A 16258-nucleotide genomic window follows, 5' to 3' on the forward strand; every position below is an offset into this window, starting at 1 on the left:
GTGACGGATTTCCTGAGTTCATAACTGAAAACATCCATGAGATTTTTGTTATTTTTGGTCCTATTGTATGCGCCGTATAAAGCAAACACAAAAAATAGTTCTTCAGGCATGCCGTCCTTATCTCTCCTCTTCACTGTCTGTCACCTTCCCTTGTCTTTCTCCATCGATAAAGTTTTGCTAAGTGTTGCACAACGAAACTTTGGGTCCTCCGCCTTGTCCCACTCTATGCTCTCTGACGCATCGCGCACAAACGTCATCTGCACCTTCTGTTGGGAGTGGGAAACTTCAAACCAGGGCGGGGCGGTGGTGCTAAGCGGTGTGAAACAGGGGTGTGTGTGTGTCAGCTTTAAGTACCGCGCAGGACATTCCAGGGCACCCTTAAAATTCTGATCCACGAACGGAGCGCATTAAGACGAAAAGTTTCCAAAAGTTCTCACAGGCTGAGAGATAGCTACTCACGACGACATCCAGGTCTCATCGTTGATCCAAAGAAGAATCCATACAGAGAAAGTAAGCTTTTCAACCACTCGCATTTCGCTTTCTTAAGACAGATGTTGAAGTCAGGCACAGGCGTAAAGTTGTGCGCATTCTTTCTTGGTTTTGTTGTACAGTTAAACTCTTACTGGATCTTTCTCCACGGGGAAAAACAAGTTAGGAAAGCTCGAATTTGATGCTATGTTCATCATTACAATTAGCCACCTCATCTAATTTGTGTCCAGTAGAAAGTAGTAGTGCATTTTTGTTGTTTAAACGTTTTCTACGTTCATTTAAAAACAAACAAACACAGTAAATTAGTTCAGGTATTTTCATGGCTTCAGCCTTTTTGGTTGGCAGCCAGCTGCTGCAGCTCATCCCTTTCTTTTCTCAATTACCTAGACGATGTGTAGTGTATAGGATTTAAGCAATATCTCTATGTACTTAAAAAACAATTACACTGGAACTCCAGGGATTTGTTGCGACAGTTTAATAATCAGTCAGTTTTACATGGGACCAAACTCACTGGACAAACAAGCCAGTTGAAGCTGGTTTTGCTGTAGACAAGATAAAGTTAAATTTGTGGGGGGCATATCAGGACCTAGTAGGCGTACCAGACATGCCAACAAAAACTGGAAGAAAAGTGCAGGACTGCGGAGATACAGAGCAAAGTACAATGGAAGAAAGTGATATGAGTGGTAGTGAGAGTAGCAAAGGGAGGACGAGATGAAGAATACTTCATTTCAAGCTTGGCTGATGGCTGTATTACAGTATAGATCATTTTAAGTTTGTGCATTAGAGTGTGAGCAAGGGAAGAGAAAGGCTGCCAAAAAATTAGGCTTGTGAAATGACTTTTCATGGTTCTAGGGGGTTCAGTGGATGTCTCTAATTGGCCAATTTTAGACCATCTTGGTGCAAGAGGAAGATAAGGCTTCATTTTAAAAAGGACAAAAAACGCTTGTAAGTTGCTTGTTTACTTAGTTATGTTTCAAAAGATCCTGTAACAGCTCATATGGAGGGTGTTTGTTTTTCTGCCTCGCTTCCTTTTTTTTAGATTCAGTGAGCCTAACAGTATCGACTTGAGCTTTGGGTGAGGTCACTGTGTGAAAAACATACAGCTTTATCATCTTCCGTCAGGATTCAGATGAACTCAGGAAGCCACAGAGTTAAAAAAATATAAAACGTGACCGTCACACAGATGGTGTGCATGCATTGATTTTAAAAGCTTTGAGGTGCCCCTCCCTCTTCCTCAGCTGTTGTCTGCCCTTTGACCTCTGCCCTTTCCACCCTGTGTCGTGACATGCAAATAGTTACCCTTGAAAATCAGCTCAGCCACACTGGATCAGCAGCTCCCATCTGTCTGCGTTATCATCTAAACATTCCTGTAATGCTTTTTTATTTCACCGGTCAAACCTGTACCTGTAAACTGGTATGCTGAAGTTATGTACAGAAATGATTAAATGTGTGGTAACTCCTCCCCAAATTAACTACTGTCCAATCACAGCTCACTCACTATAACTAGAAATGATCTCCAAAGTAAGCCCTAAATGTTACCTTGTATCTTGTTTATAGGGAAACTTAGGGCTACCCCCAAAGCTAAGGAGCATATTATTAGTTAACTACAGTACAGTTCATGTTCAAGTTCAAAAGTATTAACATTGCCTAGAAGTCAAGATGCTCATGTTCTGCTGACGGTGGCTCATGTTTAGGTGGTTGTGAATCAGAAGGTAGAGCCGATCATCTAGTAACCGGAAGATTAGCGGTTCAGTCCCTGGTTGCACAGGTCGGTATGCTAAAGTATCCTTGGGCAACATACTGAACTACCACATTTCTGACTGTGTATGCTAATGTTAGATCAAAAAGCACTCAGACGTAGAAATAAAGTGCTTTTGATGAATTAATAAATGAATGGGTGAAAGCCACATGCTCAAGTAGAGTAGAAAAGAGCTATATAAGAACCAGTTCATTCACCAGTAAGAACTGGTAACAAGCACACACATGCACATACATATATGTTCATGGCTATTTGAATTGTATTGCTCTATAAACCACGTGTCTGCTATTAACGTTTCATTAACAACACTGTTTTCTCCCAACAATGTGCATCACTGCAGCTCATTACAGTTTACATGTGCTAACAAAACTTCACCGATGGTTGGTTTTTGAAAAACAAAATAGCGTTCAGATTTGCAAAGTTGCATGTCACACACAGCTTGTGATTTTGTTTTGATAGAGAGAAGATGCAGATGGTAAAACCAAAAGAAGGATTGAGGGAAAACCGTCTCTTCCCTCAGATTTGCATTCTAGTAAACACAAGAACGAGCGAGGAAGGTCAGGCCAATCCTCAAAGAGACTAACGATCTCATTCCACTGTGATTATTAGTGCAGTGTATGAGGGTGGGGATGTGACAGTATGATAAATGCTCGTAAGGTGCACGACCCTGTCCACTTGCGCTTGCAGTCAATGTGCACGCAAAAAGACATCACGAGCACAGCGGCTACACTGCTCTCCAGCAGCTGAGGCGCAGCAGATTGAATCCAGCTGCTTGTAGCAGTTATGTTTGCTCACGCAGAGCACCTAAGAAGGACGAATGGCGAAATTCCCCGAAATTGTTTGGCAAGGACTTGCTGCCGAGTAGAGTCCATGTCAGGAATGTAGTAATGAATGAAAATAAGAAACAAGGAAACTGTTCATTTAGTCCATCGCATTGTTTTTATTACAAAGATATGAAATAAATTGGACTGCCTGTGGCCTCTCATTACTTGTGAGCAGTTAATTGATATAAAATATTAACTGTATGTGTACTTAATTAATCTCCTTTCTTTCTATTTTTGTGGGGTCTTTACTGTACTATATATATATGTTGGGAACTGGCCGATAAAAAAAAAAAAAACTGAATGAAAATTGAATTTTAGTGAATTAAAAGACCAGAGAATAGTGCATATAATCGGTATCCAAAATTCTTCTCTTTAGAATTACAGTTAACATTTTTTCATGTGTTTTCCAGAATGCCAGGTGAGCGGTTAACAGTAAGAACTACATCAGAGATTGGGCGATTCCCCGGAGCAGCCCCACCCACAAGGGTGGAGCTGACCATCCAGAATGAGGGTGACAAGAAGCAGGAGGAGGGGGGCTGTCTATGGTGGCTCAGAAAGATGTGCCCGTGCTGCTGTAAGCACCCAAACACCACCTCATATGATGTCACAGATAAGGTGGAATTCACCAAACTCCCAACCCCTGCCGCCGTCGTAGATCCCCCGAAGCCGAAAGCCCGAGAACGGAGAGGCAAAGGAAACAGATGGTAACGACACTTATTTTAAACTGTGTGAAAACATGACATTGTTTTTGGCATCAAATCTGATATTCAACCCTCTCCTGTTAGAAGGGAAGCTGTCAGTGTGTTCGGTGGACCTATTGAGTTCCAAGGCAGGTCAGAACAGACAGGAGCATCACACTGACCTGTATCACGGGGATGAGCTGATCCTTCGCAGAGGCCAGACCTTCCAGATAGAGGTTGAGCTCAACAGGCCCTTCAGTACTGACACTGACAAGCTGTACCTGGAGCTGAAAACAGGTATGAAGCCAGTGGCTGGACAGTGTCCATCTTTTTAAAACCAAAATATGAAGAAAAATGAATTAAAAATTGTAACAATGAGTATGATCAATAGTTTTTTTTAAGCCATTTAAAAGACAGTTTTAAAAGTAACAGATGCACATTGTAATTAAGTGTATGTGGGAAACATTGCATGTGGGAGATAACATTTAACGCTGACGTTAGTGGAAGGTAAGACATCCAATAAAACTCTGCTTTCGATTTTTCATAGGAAAAGTGCCACTAACTATTTGTAAACGTTTTTTTTGCGTTTAAAATTGTTGGATTGCCTTTTAACCAAAATTAGCTGCATTTGCAAACACAAGAAAGAAACCAGCGACTGCTCAGATCATGGGAAATACGGTCCAACTGTTGTGCATAGCTAGCACGTTTGATTTCAGCAGCAGCTCATGGCTGCACAACAAGTTCTGGATTCCACCCAGCAGCCCGCAGTCTTAACAGTTTCCAGGCCACGGGACACTGGACACCTCCCTGTGGTATTTACAGACCTCACGCTACACACTCTGGCAATACATCACCACCCAGAAGTGATTTGCTCCTTCTGCTGTGATAGCTTCATGGGGAGAGGGGAGGAAAAAAGAAACAAACTGCATGTAAGTGTCTGAGCTGTCCACATTCAGCAGACTGGCTGCCATCAGTGTCAATGTGGGCAGGGAACAGGCTCGAAGTGTTGCTCCAAAAGCAGTGATTTTTATCAGTAAAGCTTTCAAAGCTGTTGTTTTGAGCAGAAAAGAGACACTGTTTTTCATCATTTTCATGCTTTAAAAAAAAGTATGCTAAAAAAAAGTATTCAGAGGTGAGAGAGGAAGGGAGGGGTGTCCTGGATGCGGTCAAATGGAGAACAATGGTTTCTTGGTAAACTCCGTATTTCTGTTTGGACGAATGGTCGTCCAGCAGGGTTGCACAAAGCAAGCAGCTCAGAGGAGAACATCCAGAGGGTTTTAATCTAACTAATGGATTTGCTAGACCATGACAAAAACACGTTTAAAGGAACATTAAAGCTAAATAATCACTCACACAAATGTGCACGCTTTCTGTGGGGATGCGCACATCCTGGAGTTTTGGAGGTTTTCCAGGCCCACGCTAGTGTTTACTCTTGGAACCCACACATAGCTGGGCCAAAGACTATTATACACATGTGGTTTACAGTTTGGAATGGTTGCCATACACTGGAAATAACATAAAATTACTGAGACGTGAAAAGCTTTGCAACCAGATTTTGTAAGGAGGTCTCTTTGCTGTTGTTGCTGCTGCCTTATTTGATCGGAATCTTCAAGGTTAGCTTATAATTACAAATAAACGAAAACAGGAAAACACTTTTTGGAGCTGTGCAGGTTACATTTTCATTCAAAAACATAAAGCAAAGATAGTTTACCACATCCTTGACAAGGTTATGTGCATGCACTCTGTGTGTATGAGTGCATGCACATAACCTTGTGCATGCACTCATACACACACAGTACACTCAAATACACACATACTCCCATTTATACCCTTATTTCTATATGAATCTGTTGCTCTTGTGCAACGAGTCGAGTATTAGATTTTGTGGGGGGAAAAATTGGATTAACTATATTTTAATTTAAATTGAACTAAATTTGTGGAACATTTGCCACAGGGCCGCTCACAGGCAAAGCTAAACAACAGTGTCCTGACTCAAGTTTTAAATTTAAAAGACAAATTCTCTGACTGTCTTTAAAACATTGAATGCCATGAATATGAATTTAAATGTACATTTTGTAAAAACTCTTCATAACTCTTCATAAAGTGTATTTGAAAAGAACCTCTGCCACAAGGTGGCAGCATTTTAGCAAAATAGTTGCAGTTGTTTACAACTATTTTTGAAATCCTTTGTCATCGCAATCAGTGTTGAATGTAACGCTTTCCAAAGTAACATGTTGCTCTATCGTATTACATTTACACAATCCAGTAATTACAAGTTTATTGTCACTTGCATTACAAAGCTATTTCGTTATTTGCACAACCCAGACAGAAAAAATAAGAAAAAACATGCTACATTGAGCTGATTTCAGTTCTTGTCAAGAGGAGGAAAATGGTGGAGCTGTGGTCGTTACTTTTATCTTTATTGCATGAACTCACAGGAGCATGATGGTAAAGTGCATACTGAGTCCAGAACGTAAATAACTACGTAATACTATAATGCAACTTCAGCTCTTTGCAAGCATCTGCACAGATAGCATGCTAACACAAAGCTAGCCAAGAACCTAGGGTGATGATAAAGAGTGAATGCTGACCCCAGCACAGCAGCCCGAACTTCAGCATGTGATAGATCAGTGATGAACAGTCCGGCTTCAGCCTCCATTTTTACCTGTTCATGTTAACAAGCACAACACTAAGCCTGGATACTCTGACTCGCTGTAACATCTTCAAGAGCACAGCCTGGTCCTATTTCAACCTTAGTTAATAACTCTGCAACATTTAGAAGGATTTCAATTATTAAACAAGTGCTTTGACTATTAGTAGTTTGAGTAGAAATATACAAATAAAAAATAAAAAAAAGGGAATAATATGGTTATGTATCTGTTTGGTGTAGGTTCCCTGCCCTTGGTATCCAAAGGGACCCATGTCATCATTCCGCTGGTGAAGCACCTGGAAGACGAACGCTGGGAGGCCAAAATTGTAGAGCAGAACGGCAATAAGATCAAGCTGTCCATCAACTCTCCAGCCAAAGCTGTGATCGGCTTTTACGAGCTCACTGTGACAACTTCTTCGCTCAAAGGCGACGCCACAACTACTTACACCTCCAGCAAGAACATCGTCATGCTCTTCAACCCTTGGTGTGAAGGTAAGCTGGCACCAATGGGAACAGGGAAAGCGGGGGTGGGTGTGGGTGGATTGAAGCCAGGGAATGTGGAAGAGAGGAAGGAAAGAAGACGACTCAGAGATGATTGGAAAAATAAAAAAAGAGAAGACGTGTGACCTTACATAACATTCCAGAAATGAATTACTTACTATCTGGATTTATGTTAGGCTTTAGGTAGAATTGAGTATCTGAAAAAGTCAATATTTTTCTGGGAGCAGCATCTGGGAGCAGCAGATTCCATCTGTCTAACTGCGAATACTCAGATAAAATGGATGCCTGTATAGCCATTTAATCTCCTAGAGCAGCTCTGGTATAATATTACACTTGGGTGATAAAGCCAAGTCAGTCCACGACTGACATGGGAATAGCTGTTGCTATTCCCATGAATAGCAACAGCGTGACTGTGTGTGTCTTTGTGACTGTGGTCTGTTATGCAACTCCCCCAGCTTGGACCAAAACTTCTGCCGTATTTGGTTTAGCCACAAGTGAGAGCACGACTTTCACCTGCATTGGAGATCAAAACAGTTTGGGTGTAAGATGAGGGAGACCTTTAGCGGGGTCATTCGATATACAGATATGATTGCTAATTGTGTATGCCTAAATGCCTGTTGTTCAAAGAGCTGAAAGCACCATGACTTAAGAAAACAAACAAGGGAATTGGGAACATTTCTACAGAACGGAGGCACAGCAGAGAAAAATACATTCAGAAAAAGCTGAAAAAATGCTGCACGTAGCACAGACTACAATGGAAATGAAGCCAGGGTGGACTATAAGTAATGGAGATGGCTGAAAGAAAAGAAAAACACTTTTAGGTGCTTCGGTTACTAATAAAGCTTCAGAAGTTGGCCGTCTGTCCCTGGTGTCCTGGGAAACACTGGAGACATTAAGTGTGTCGACTGGCTTGGAAAGCCCCTCCCACAAGAGCTGGCAGAGGCAGAGAGGGAGGTCTGGGCATGTCTGTTGAGACTGCTGCCCCAGTGACATTGGTGGGTGGGTGGATGGGTGATCAGATGGACGGATGGATGGGTGATCAGATGGATGGATGGATGGATGGGTGATCAGATGGATGGATGGATGGGTGATCAGATGGATGGATGACAAATAACGATGAAGGACCACACCACCTGGAGGATTACCACACCAGTTATCTGTGTCATAACTTTGACCAGCATCAAATAATCTGGACTAGTGAGGTTCAGTCTAAATATAACAGCAGATAGTTGTAATGGTTTTAGGGGATGAAACTGTCACCTAATGATTTTATGTTATTTCCTAATTTGGATAATACATTACCATTTATTTTTGAGGAGTATTTTTTGTGCATATTTCAAATTCTCTTTATGTAGCTTTATTCGGGTGATATTCAATCTTGTGTACTGTGCTTTTTTCAGTAGAACTGGTTTGATATGAATTCTTGGTATAATAAGACATTGAAATAAAAAATTGTCTGTTATTGACTTTTTAAAAAAACTTTCTTTCATAGTTTTTCAATGTTTGTTGCACATGCCGTTTCCTAGAGGGTTAAACTTACAATGTAGTCTTTCACTCTTGCAGAAAACATTTTTCTTTGAAGGGTTCAACAGCTAGAGGGGCTTTTCCTCTTTCAAAGAGAAAAAAGGAAAAAGAAATGCCTCTACAGAAAGCTCACAATGCTGTCTGAAGCTCAGCATGATGGACATGCTGAGCTTCAGACAGCATTGCGAGTGTGTGATTCTTAGAAAGACAGGGGTCAGCACTTGTGCTAACTTGTCAGGCATGGTGGGTAAAGCTTCTCTGGGCTGGTGAAAGCAGCATGGTTCCTGAGTTTTTATGTCTTCCAAATTAAACTCTCAGTTAGAAATCCCATAATCAGAGTCATGCCTCCCTCCCCTCGCCCCAAACCAATCAGGACAGATAGCCGCCCCTCCCTGTGCCCGGTTCTGCAGGAGGTTTCTTCCTGTTAAAAGGGAGTTTTTCCTTCCCACTGTTGCCAAAGTGCTTGCTCATATATTATTATTGTATGGTCTTTACCTTACAATATAAAACACATTGAGGTGACTTTTGTTCCAATTTAGCACTATATAACTACAATTGAATTGAATTATTATCGTCTTCTTGCCAGTGGCCAGCAAGAGGGACCAAATGTCTAATTTAGCTTTTTTACCTTGATATAAGTTATGTGAAGCCTGGCCCTTGCTTGCATCTGCTAATCTTAACCCTATTCAAAGCTCCACTAAGAAATTCAACCGTACAGTGTCTTGTTGTACATTCTCAGAACTGTTATCTTAGACCCAAAATTCTATTTTTTTCTTTGATATTCGACAGAAAAAAGCACATTTGCAAAGTAGCAAAATAAAAGAGAAAAGAAAAAACAGTGGACCTGATTGTGATAAAACGCCTGTGTGTCTTTCATTATGGGGTTGCTGCTTTTGGCAGCATGCCCAATCTCCTTTTCCCTCTTTCAATCTCCTCTTCCCTAGACCAATCTCTCCCTCACACTCATAAAAGTCAAAATCCTACAATTACTGTATGAAGCGCCATGGGGCGAGCTCGCAGAAATCCTTACAGCTGGTGACAACCTGTCCTCTCCCTTGCTTTTACTGCCTCCGTGTGTATTTCCTTCCCGTTTTTATGCCTCTCCCTCCCTGTTTTGTACCTTTCTTGCTATCTGCTGACCTGACCTTCAGTCTTGTTCTTGGACCTCCTCCCTAACATCCTCCTCTGTGAATCTATTTCTTCACACATTCCAGGAATTTTTTTTAGCAAGATATGAAAACCACAATTATCACAGCTGCCAGATACTATCAGCTTCATCCCTTAAAATCTCGAGACAATATGTTATGCTTCACTCTCTCTCTCCTCCTCCTCCTCTTCTTTTCCCACCCAAGCATAACTTCCCCTCTTCCTCTCCTATGCCCCCCGTACTTTGTTAAACCTCTTCCTTCCACTTGCATTTTCTTATGTCCATCTCAAACAGTCTGTTACTTTTACTGCTTTTCCTTTCTTTCTCTTTGTCCCGTTCCTCGTCCCCACCCATGGGCATTTTCAAGGTGGTGACAGTAACAGATAAAAAGGGATGGAAAAAGAAACACATAGACTCGGGTGAGGGGCGCACGCCCAAGTCTGGAGTGCTGAGGTCACCAAAACCAGACTTTTTCCCATAAGTGAGCGTGGGCCTCACTGCAAGATCTATGCAGTCATTGTGTTTCTTAACCATTTCCTGGCCTTGGGAACTTTTTTCACATGATAAATAAAAAAAAACCACATTCTTGAGTTGTTCCGTCACAAAGGAGGTGAATAAAGCAGGGATTTTAGGCCATTTTCACAAACGGGGGGGAAGCTCGAATGTTTCCATTCATTAAAAGAAATTTAAAACATCTACTTAAAAAAGGGTTTCCTTGTATTCCCTGGTTTAATTAGACTGAACGTCAGGGATAACCACATAAATGTACTTAACTGTGCATGTATTATTGAAAGCCTGTTCTTGGAAGATTACATTTTCAGTGACATGAAGCTAAATAAGAGCAAATTCCTGTGTTTCTAGAGGACAGCGTGTTCCTGGATAACGAGGAGGAGAGGAAGGAGTATGTGCTGAATGACACTGGGAGGATTTACTACGGAACGGAGAAACAAATCGGTGCTCGCACATGGAATTTCGGACAGGTACAAGCTACGAAGAGCAAGCTTGGTTTCTAAGCTATCATTACACGATTATGACCGTGTGGCACTTACCCTGTTTGTTCCTGCTGAAGATGGAATTATTTTAAACTTTTCCCAGTACCTATATTTTCATTTTTTTTCAGTCACTGGTAATTTCTGTTTAAAAACAAAATGTTTTCATTTTTCTTTACAGTATTCAGTGTTCACAGGACAATTCTCCAAACTTTGGTTTCATAGTGAATTTTTTTCTTCATTGTAGTTTCATGAGGGAATCCTGGAAGCATGTCTGTTTATCATGGAGAAGAGTGAAATTCCGCCATCTGGTCGAGGGGATCCGGTCAACGTGGTCAGGGTCATATCTGCCATGGTGAGCTAATATACAAAAGAAAGATGTTTTTTTCTAGAAAAAGTAGGAAAAAAAATACAGGAAATGCAATGACCGTGTCACTGTGTCCTTTTTAGATAAATGCTCAGGATGACTACGGTGTTCTAGTTGGAAACTGGTCAGGTAATTACTGTGATGGAGTCTCACCTACGGCGTGGAGCAGCAGCGTGGAGATCCTGAAGAAATACCACTCGACCAATGGAACGCCTGTGTCATATGGACAGTGCTGGGTCTTCTCTGGGATCACTACAACAGGTGATTATGAGGAAAAAAACATTAAAAAGCAAGGGTGCTGGATGGCTGAGTGAAAGTTAAGAGTGTGTCTGTGGTGAAACCTTAAACTTTAGTAGGCAGTTGCAAGCCTTAGGAGGCATGCAAATGGATTGTACTGTATGTTCGGCTTGTGTGTGTAAAAAAGCTGCAAAGAATACCGAAGAGTGGGTCTTGATGTGGATGTCAATTTAATTACAAATCCACAAATTTATTATAATCATGGCTTTTTGTCAGTCTGTGTCTTTGCATTAGCTCTCACAGTAACTCTGTCATAGAGCACTTCATAGTCACTGTGTGTGCATCCAGGGAAGCTTGCATGATATCTAGCTGACCCTAGCACATAATATTGCCCCTGATAGCAAGTCATAGCTTTTCTGCACTCCAAATACCTTGCATTGGCATTCTTGACATACCATCTATATTTGTCACAGATAGAGCCACATGTGTTGCTTTCATTCAACCAGAATAATGAAATTCCTTGCTGCCTAAAGTATTACCATCTGAAAATCTAACTCAAGTATCAAATGGCATTGCAGAAATAAATTTTAATTGATCTATTTATATCTGTGTCTTTGGTTTTAGTGCTGCGCTGCCTTGGCATTCCTTCCCGCAGTGTGACCAACTTCCAGTCAGCACATGATACCGACGTATCCCTCACTACAGATGTATACCTTAATGAGAATTTGGAGCCAATTGACTACCTCAATAGAGACTCTGTTTGGTAAGATATAGAGCTTTACGTGGAATGGCATCCTGCCATGAAAATCATCTAAACCTATGCTAAAGAAATGTTCTAAAACATTCTTGAAAATCCCCAAGTTGAAATTTCTTTTAAAAGTGCATAGGCTTTTTTTTGTATCTATGTGTTCTTTTATGCTGTATTACTGGTATCCTACAAGAGCCCTTAGACATTCTGTCTGCATTTTCCATATCCCTATAACTGCCTGAACACCCGTTCACTATAACTGTGGAATAGGGCACATGTTGTGAATGTAGCTAATGTAACAAAAACTAAACCCATATCCTTAGTTCCTATTAAATTGTTAAGATGTGTTTCACTTCTACAAAAATTGCCAGCTATGTTCAAAGTCAGTAAGATATATCTACAAATGCCACCAAAAGTCTCTAATGAACACTTTGCATTTTATACAAAAAATTAAAGTGCAAAATTGTGGCATAAACAAGCTAACTGCTTTATGCTAAGCTAAGCTAACTACATGCTAATTGTATTATTATATTAACCTAAAAGGAACAGTTTAATTTATTTAAATTCAAAATACCTAAACTCTGTCTAACTGTAGGAATTTCCACGTATGGAATGACTGCTGGATGGCCAGACCAGACTTACCTCCAGGTAATGGAGGCTGGCAGGCCGTAGACGCCACTCCCCAGGAAACTAGCCAGGGCACCTTCCGCTGTGGCCCTGCTTCTGTGAATGCAATCCGCTCTGGCCATGTCTACCTTAAACATGACACGCCGTTTGTCTTTGCTGAGGTGAGTGCGTGTTCTTGAACTGAACTCTTTGTTGTTTTGCATGTACTAGATATAGATATGTAAGAATTTCAGAAGTGGTCTTTGCAGCTTGAACCGTCAGCAAAAGATGAATCACGTAATCAGATGTAAAAAGGGTAACCTGTTCTGTTTGAGCTTATTGTGTTTATTGGTATTTTTCTGGCAGGTCAACAGTGACAAAATTTACTGGCAGAGAAACCTGGACGGCACATTTAAACAGATCTACAGTGAAAAGAAAGCTGTCGGCCACTGCATCAGCACCAAAGCGGTGGGCTCTGATAAGCGGGCAGATATCACATCCTTGTACAAACATGAAGAAGGTACTGGCAGCTATTTTTTTACTTGTCTAATTGTAAGTCTACCTTAGACTGATGAGGTGCACTTACATTCTCCTCCCTCTACTAGATTCAGAAGAAGAACGCATTGCAGTAGAGACTGCAAGTCGCTATGGCAGCAAGCCAGATGTCTATTCCACACCAGTGGCAGAAGATGTGTCAGTGGAGGTAAAGGTGGATGGCGAGGGACCCAGGGTGGGTGCTGATGCCCAGTTGAAAATTCTGGTGAAGAATCTAAGCTCACAGCCCCGCCAGGCAACAATCCACAGCCAGGTGGCTGTCATGTACTACACTGGAGTGCTGAAGGGCACCATCAAGAAGGAACAGATGCCTGTGGAGCTTTCGCCTAATGAAGGTTGGATTTCGAGCTCAATTATGAAGCTGCACTATCTATGTAGGGTTTTGGTCTTAGTCGTTATTGTCAAAACCTCTTCAGTACAATTTGATGTGAAATTAGCAACATCTAGGCCCAGTTAGAGTAAAAAAGATGATAAGTTTTGGCGCGATTAGGAGAGCCCCACCTCTGTAATTAACAATTGCTACCTTTTGTTTGGATTTTCCCTTGCTTATCAAGACTGGTTTAAAACAAACCCAAGGGTGGAACCTAAAACGCTAAACTCAAGGCTTTAAAATAATAGGACAAAACTTCCATCTTTTAGCTCTTGCTGCTCTCGCATCACAAAAAAAAACAAGCTACTAAAGGTCTGGAAAACTTTATTCATAAATGAAAGGTAGAAGATACGAAATACTAACATTTTAAGTCATGTTTAATTAAATTAGTTTGTTAAACAAGTATTTTAATCTAAAAAGTGTTAAAGTAAATAAAGGCTAAGAAGATAAAACTGTGTGATACTAAATCAAATATCAAAAGTCATTTTATTACTCATAACTGCAGCTCTTTGTTTAGATGTGAAAAAAGATAAGGTAACAAGAGTTTTGGAAATGCACAGTCATGAAGAAAATTGGGGACAGGATCATTTTTAATCAAACTGAAAACTGAAGCGGAAAATCAAACTTATTTTCTGAAACCTTCACATTGTGCTTAGGCTAGGCTAGCTCGTCCTGTGGGAAGTTACTTGAGCCAAGCTAACTAGCAGCTAGCTGCTGTTCCAAAATGTCTAAGCATTCATTTAAATTGAAAACAACAACAACAAAATTTGCTTTTTTTCTCATCACATAGAGAAAACCATTGACTGGGTCCTGCCCTACCAACAATACCAGAGCCAGCTGGTGGATCAAGCAGCCTTCATGCTAACCCTGTGTGGAAGAGTCACTGAAACGAAGCAAGTGCTAGCTAACCAGACAACTTTCAGGCTTCGCACACCTGACATCACCATCACAGTAAGATTTCATTTTTTCCCCCCTTATTCATACAGTGAGCATTATTTTAACACAAATGCATAACATTTATTTCTATTAAAGGTATCCCTCTTGACTAATTTAACTCTTTTTCTGGCAGCCTATTGGAGACGCCGTTGTCGGTAAAGAGATGGCTGCCAAGATTACTTTCACCAACCCCCTGCCATCTACACTGAAGGGAGTGGTGTTCAGAGTGGAGGGCCTGGGCCTTCAGGAGGGCCATGAGGTGGTCGTGGGGTAAGAACAAGTCTTTCTCTTTTTTGCCTCCCTTTCTCTTCCACTAACATTTTTGTATCGAGACTAACGTTTCATTTCATCTTGCCCCTCTCAGTGACGTCGGCGCCCACTCCAAGGTGACGCTGACAGAGCACTTCATCCCCTCCCAACCTGGACCCAGGAAGCTCGTGGCGTCCCTCGACTGTGAACAGCTCTCACAAGTGCATGGAGTGGCTGACATTGTTGTTCTTGAACAATGAAGGGCACCACAATGATCAGCTTCTCGCACAACACTTATTTCTTATAAAATATCAACTGACAATGCCTCATCATATTAAGTGTGCTAGGTTCCCGTATCTTGAGCTATACTGTTTGTTTTTTACTGCAGAAAATGTTTAATTTTTGATATTCATAAAACTATTAATAGATGATTTACTGTAGCATTATCAGTATTACTACTATTTTTACATTTTAAATAACAGAAATTCACACTTGTGTCTTGCTGTGGGAAAATTGTAATAGACGTGTGACAAAGTGCTTTTTGACTAACAAGGGTTTGTATCTTTAGACTTCTAAAACAAGTCCATTTGAAGACACTGAACAAAACCTGTGAAGGTGCAGAAAGTCAGGCAACATTGCGCTAATGTAAATACTATATATGTTGCTAGTCATAATGTGAAAACCGTTGTCTGACAAAATGAACCTCACATGGCTTATATGAAGGGAGGGAACTGTGACGTGCTTGGAAAGGGAAAAATGCTGACTTTAGCAAATGTAACGTTTAAACGTACCAATTCAGAAAACAGAAAATGATGTCGTCTGCAAGGACACGGATTACCACTTATTTCAACTGTCAAATGAAATGAAAAGTCCGCCTTTATTAAAAACCCAAACCCCTCAAATGTCTGCATATCCGAAACGAGACCACAGTAGCCTTAGTTCAACTTCTCCTTGTCTCTTTTACTTCAGCACTCAAAGTTTAATGTGAAGGAAACTATTTTAATACCATTAAACTATTTATCTACCTGGAATGTTTTGGTTTTTGTATCATCTGTGCTGTCTTTAATAAAAGTCACACTGAAATGATGTTGCAGCTCTTTATTAAACAAGCCAGTGCTGGTTAAAGGTGACGTAAGCCTCACAGAGGAAACAGGAAACTTTCCACTTTTGTAATTGAACAATGTTTTATGGTGCAAAAAAAAGAGAGAGTGACTAATTTCAGCCTTACAAATTACGGTGGGTGACACACCTTTACTGTGTTTCACCAATCAGGATGAGTAATGTATTCCCAGGTACTTAAAGCTGACTGTGCTAAGGCAGTGGCTCATATTTTTAACATTTTGCACAGAGAAATATTGCGCCCTTTATGTCACTCGACTCGTTTAACAGCTCTAATTTGTAGCTCTCTTTCACATTCAAGGCATTAGAAAATCTACGAGTTCATAAAGGAAGTAATCGCTGTCGTTGAAGCCATCAGAGAAAGATGTCAGATTATATTCCTTGCGGTGCTATGAACTCACGTATTTCCTGAATTCCAGTTCATCAAGCATTGTGACGGTGGGCTTGTCGGACAGTTTGAAGTGGAATTTGACTCATTTTAAAAACTCGGGTTTTAAAATTCATCTGA

The 16258-nt window shown here is 40.8% G+C and overlaps 1 protein-coding gene across 1 annotated transcript; it reads left to right on the plus strand.

Annotated features, from left to right (window-relative positions):
- The first annotated feature begins 263 nt into the window (after window positions 1-263).
- Window positions 264-15714, plus strand: tgm1l1 (transglutaminase 1 like 1). Its single transcript, XM_085141233.1, is given in 15 exon segments — window positions 264-510; window positions 3483-3741; window positions 3743-3776; window positions 3858-4049; window positions 6643-6894; window positions 10436-10554; window positions 10811-10918; window positions 11014-11191; window positions 11792-11930; window positions 12511-12703; window positions 12888-13041; window positions 13127-13411; window positions 14237-14397; window positions 14516-14652; window positions 14747-15714. Coding segments are annotated over 14 exon segments (2355 nt in total). The 5' UTR covers window positions 264-510; window position 3483; the 3' UTR covers window positions 14892-15714.
- Window positions 15715-16258: the final 544 nt, after the last annotated feature.

The sequence above is a fragment of the Neolamprologus multifasciatus genome, chromosome 18 (assembly GCF_963576455.1).
Source record: "Neolamprologus multifasciatus chromosome 18, fNeoMul1.2, whole genome shotgun sequence".
Lineage (NCBI taxonomy): Eukaryota > Metazoa > Chordata > Actinopteri > Cichliformes > Cichlidae > Neolamprologus > Neolamprologus multifasciatus.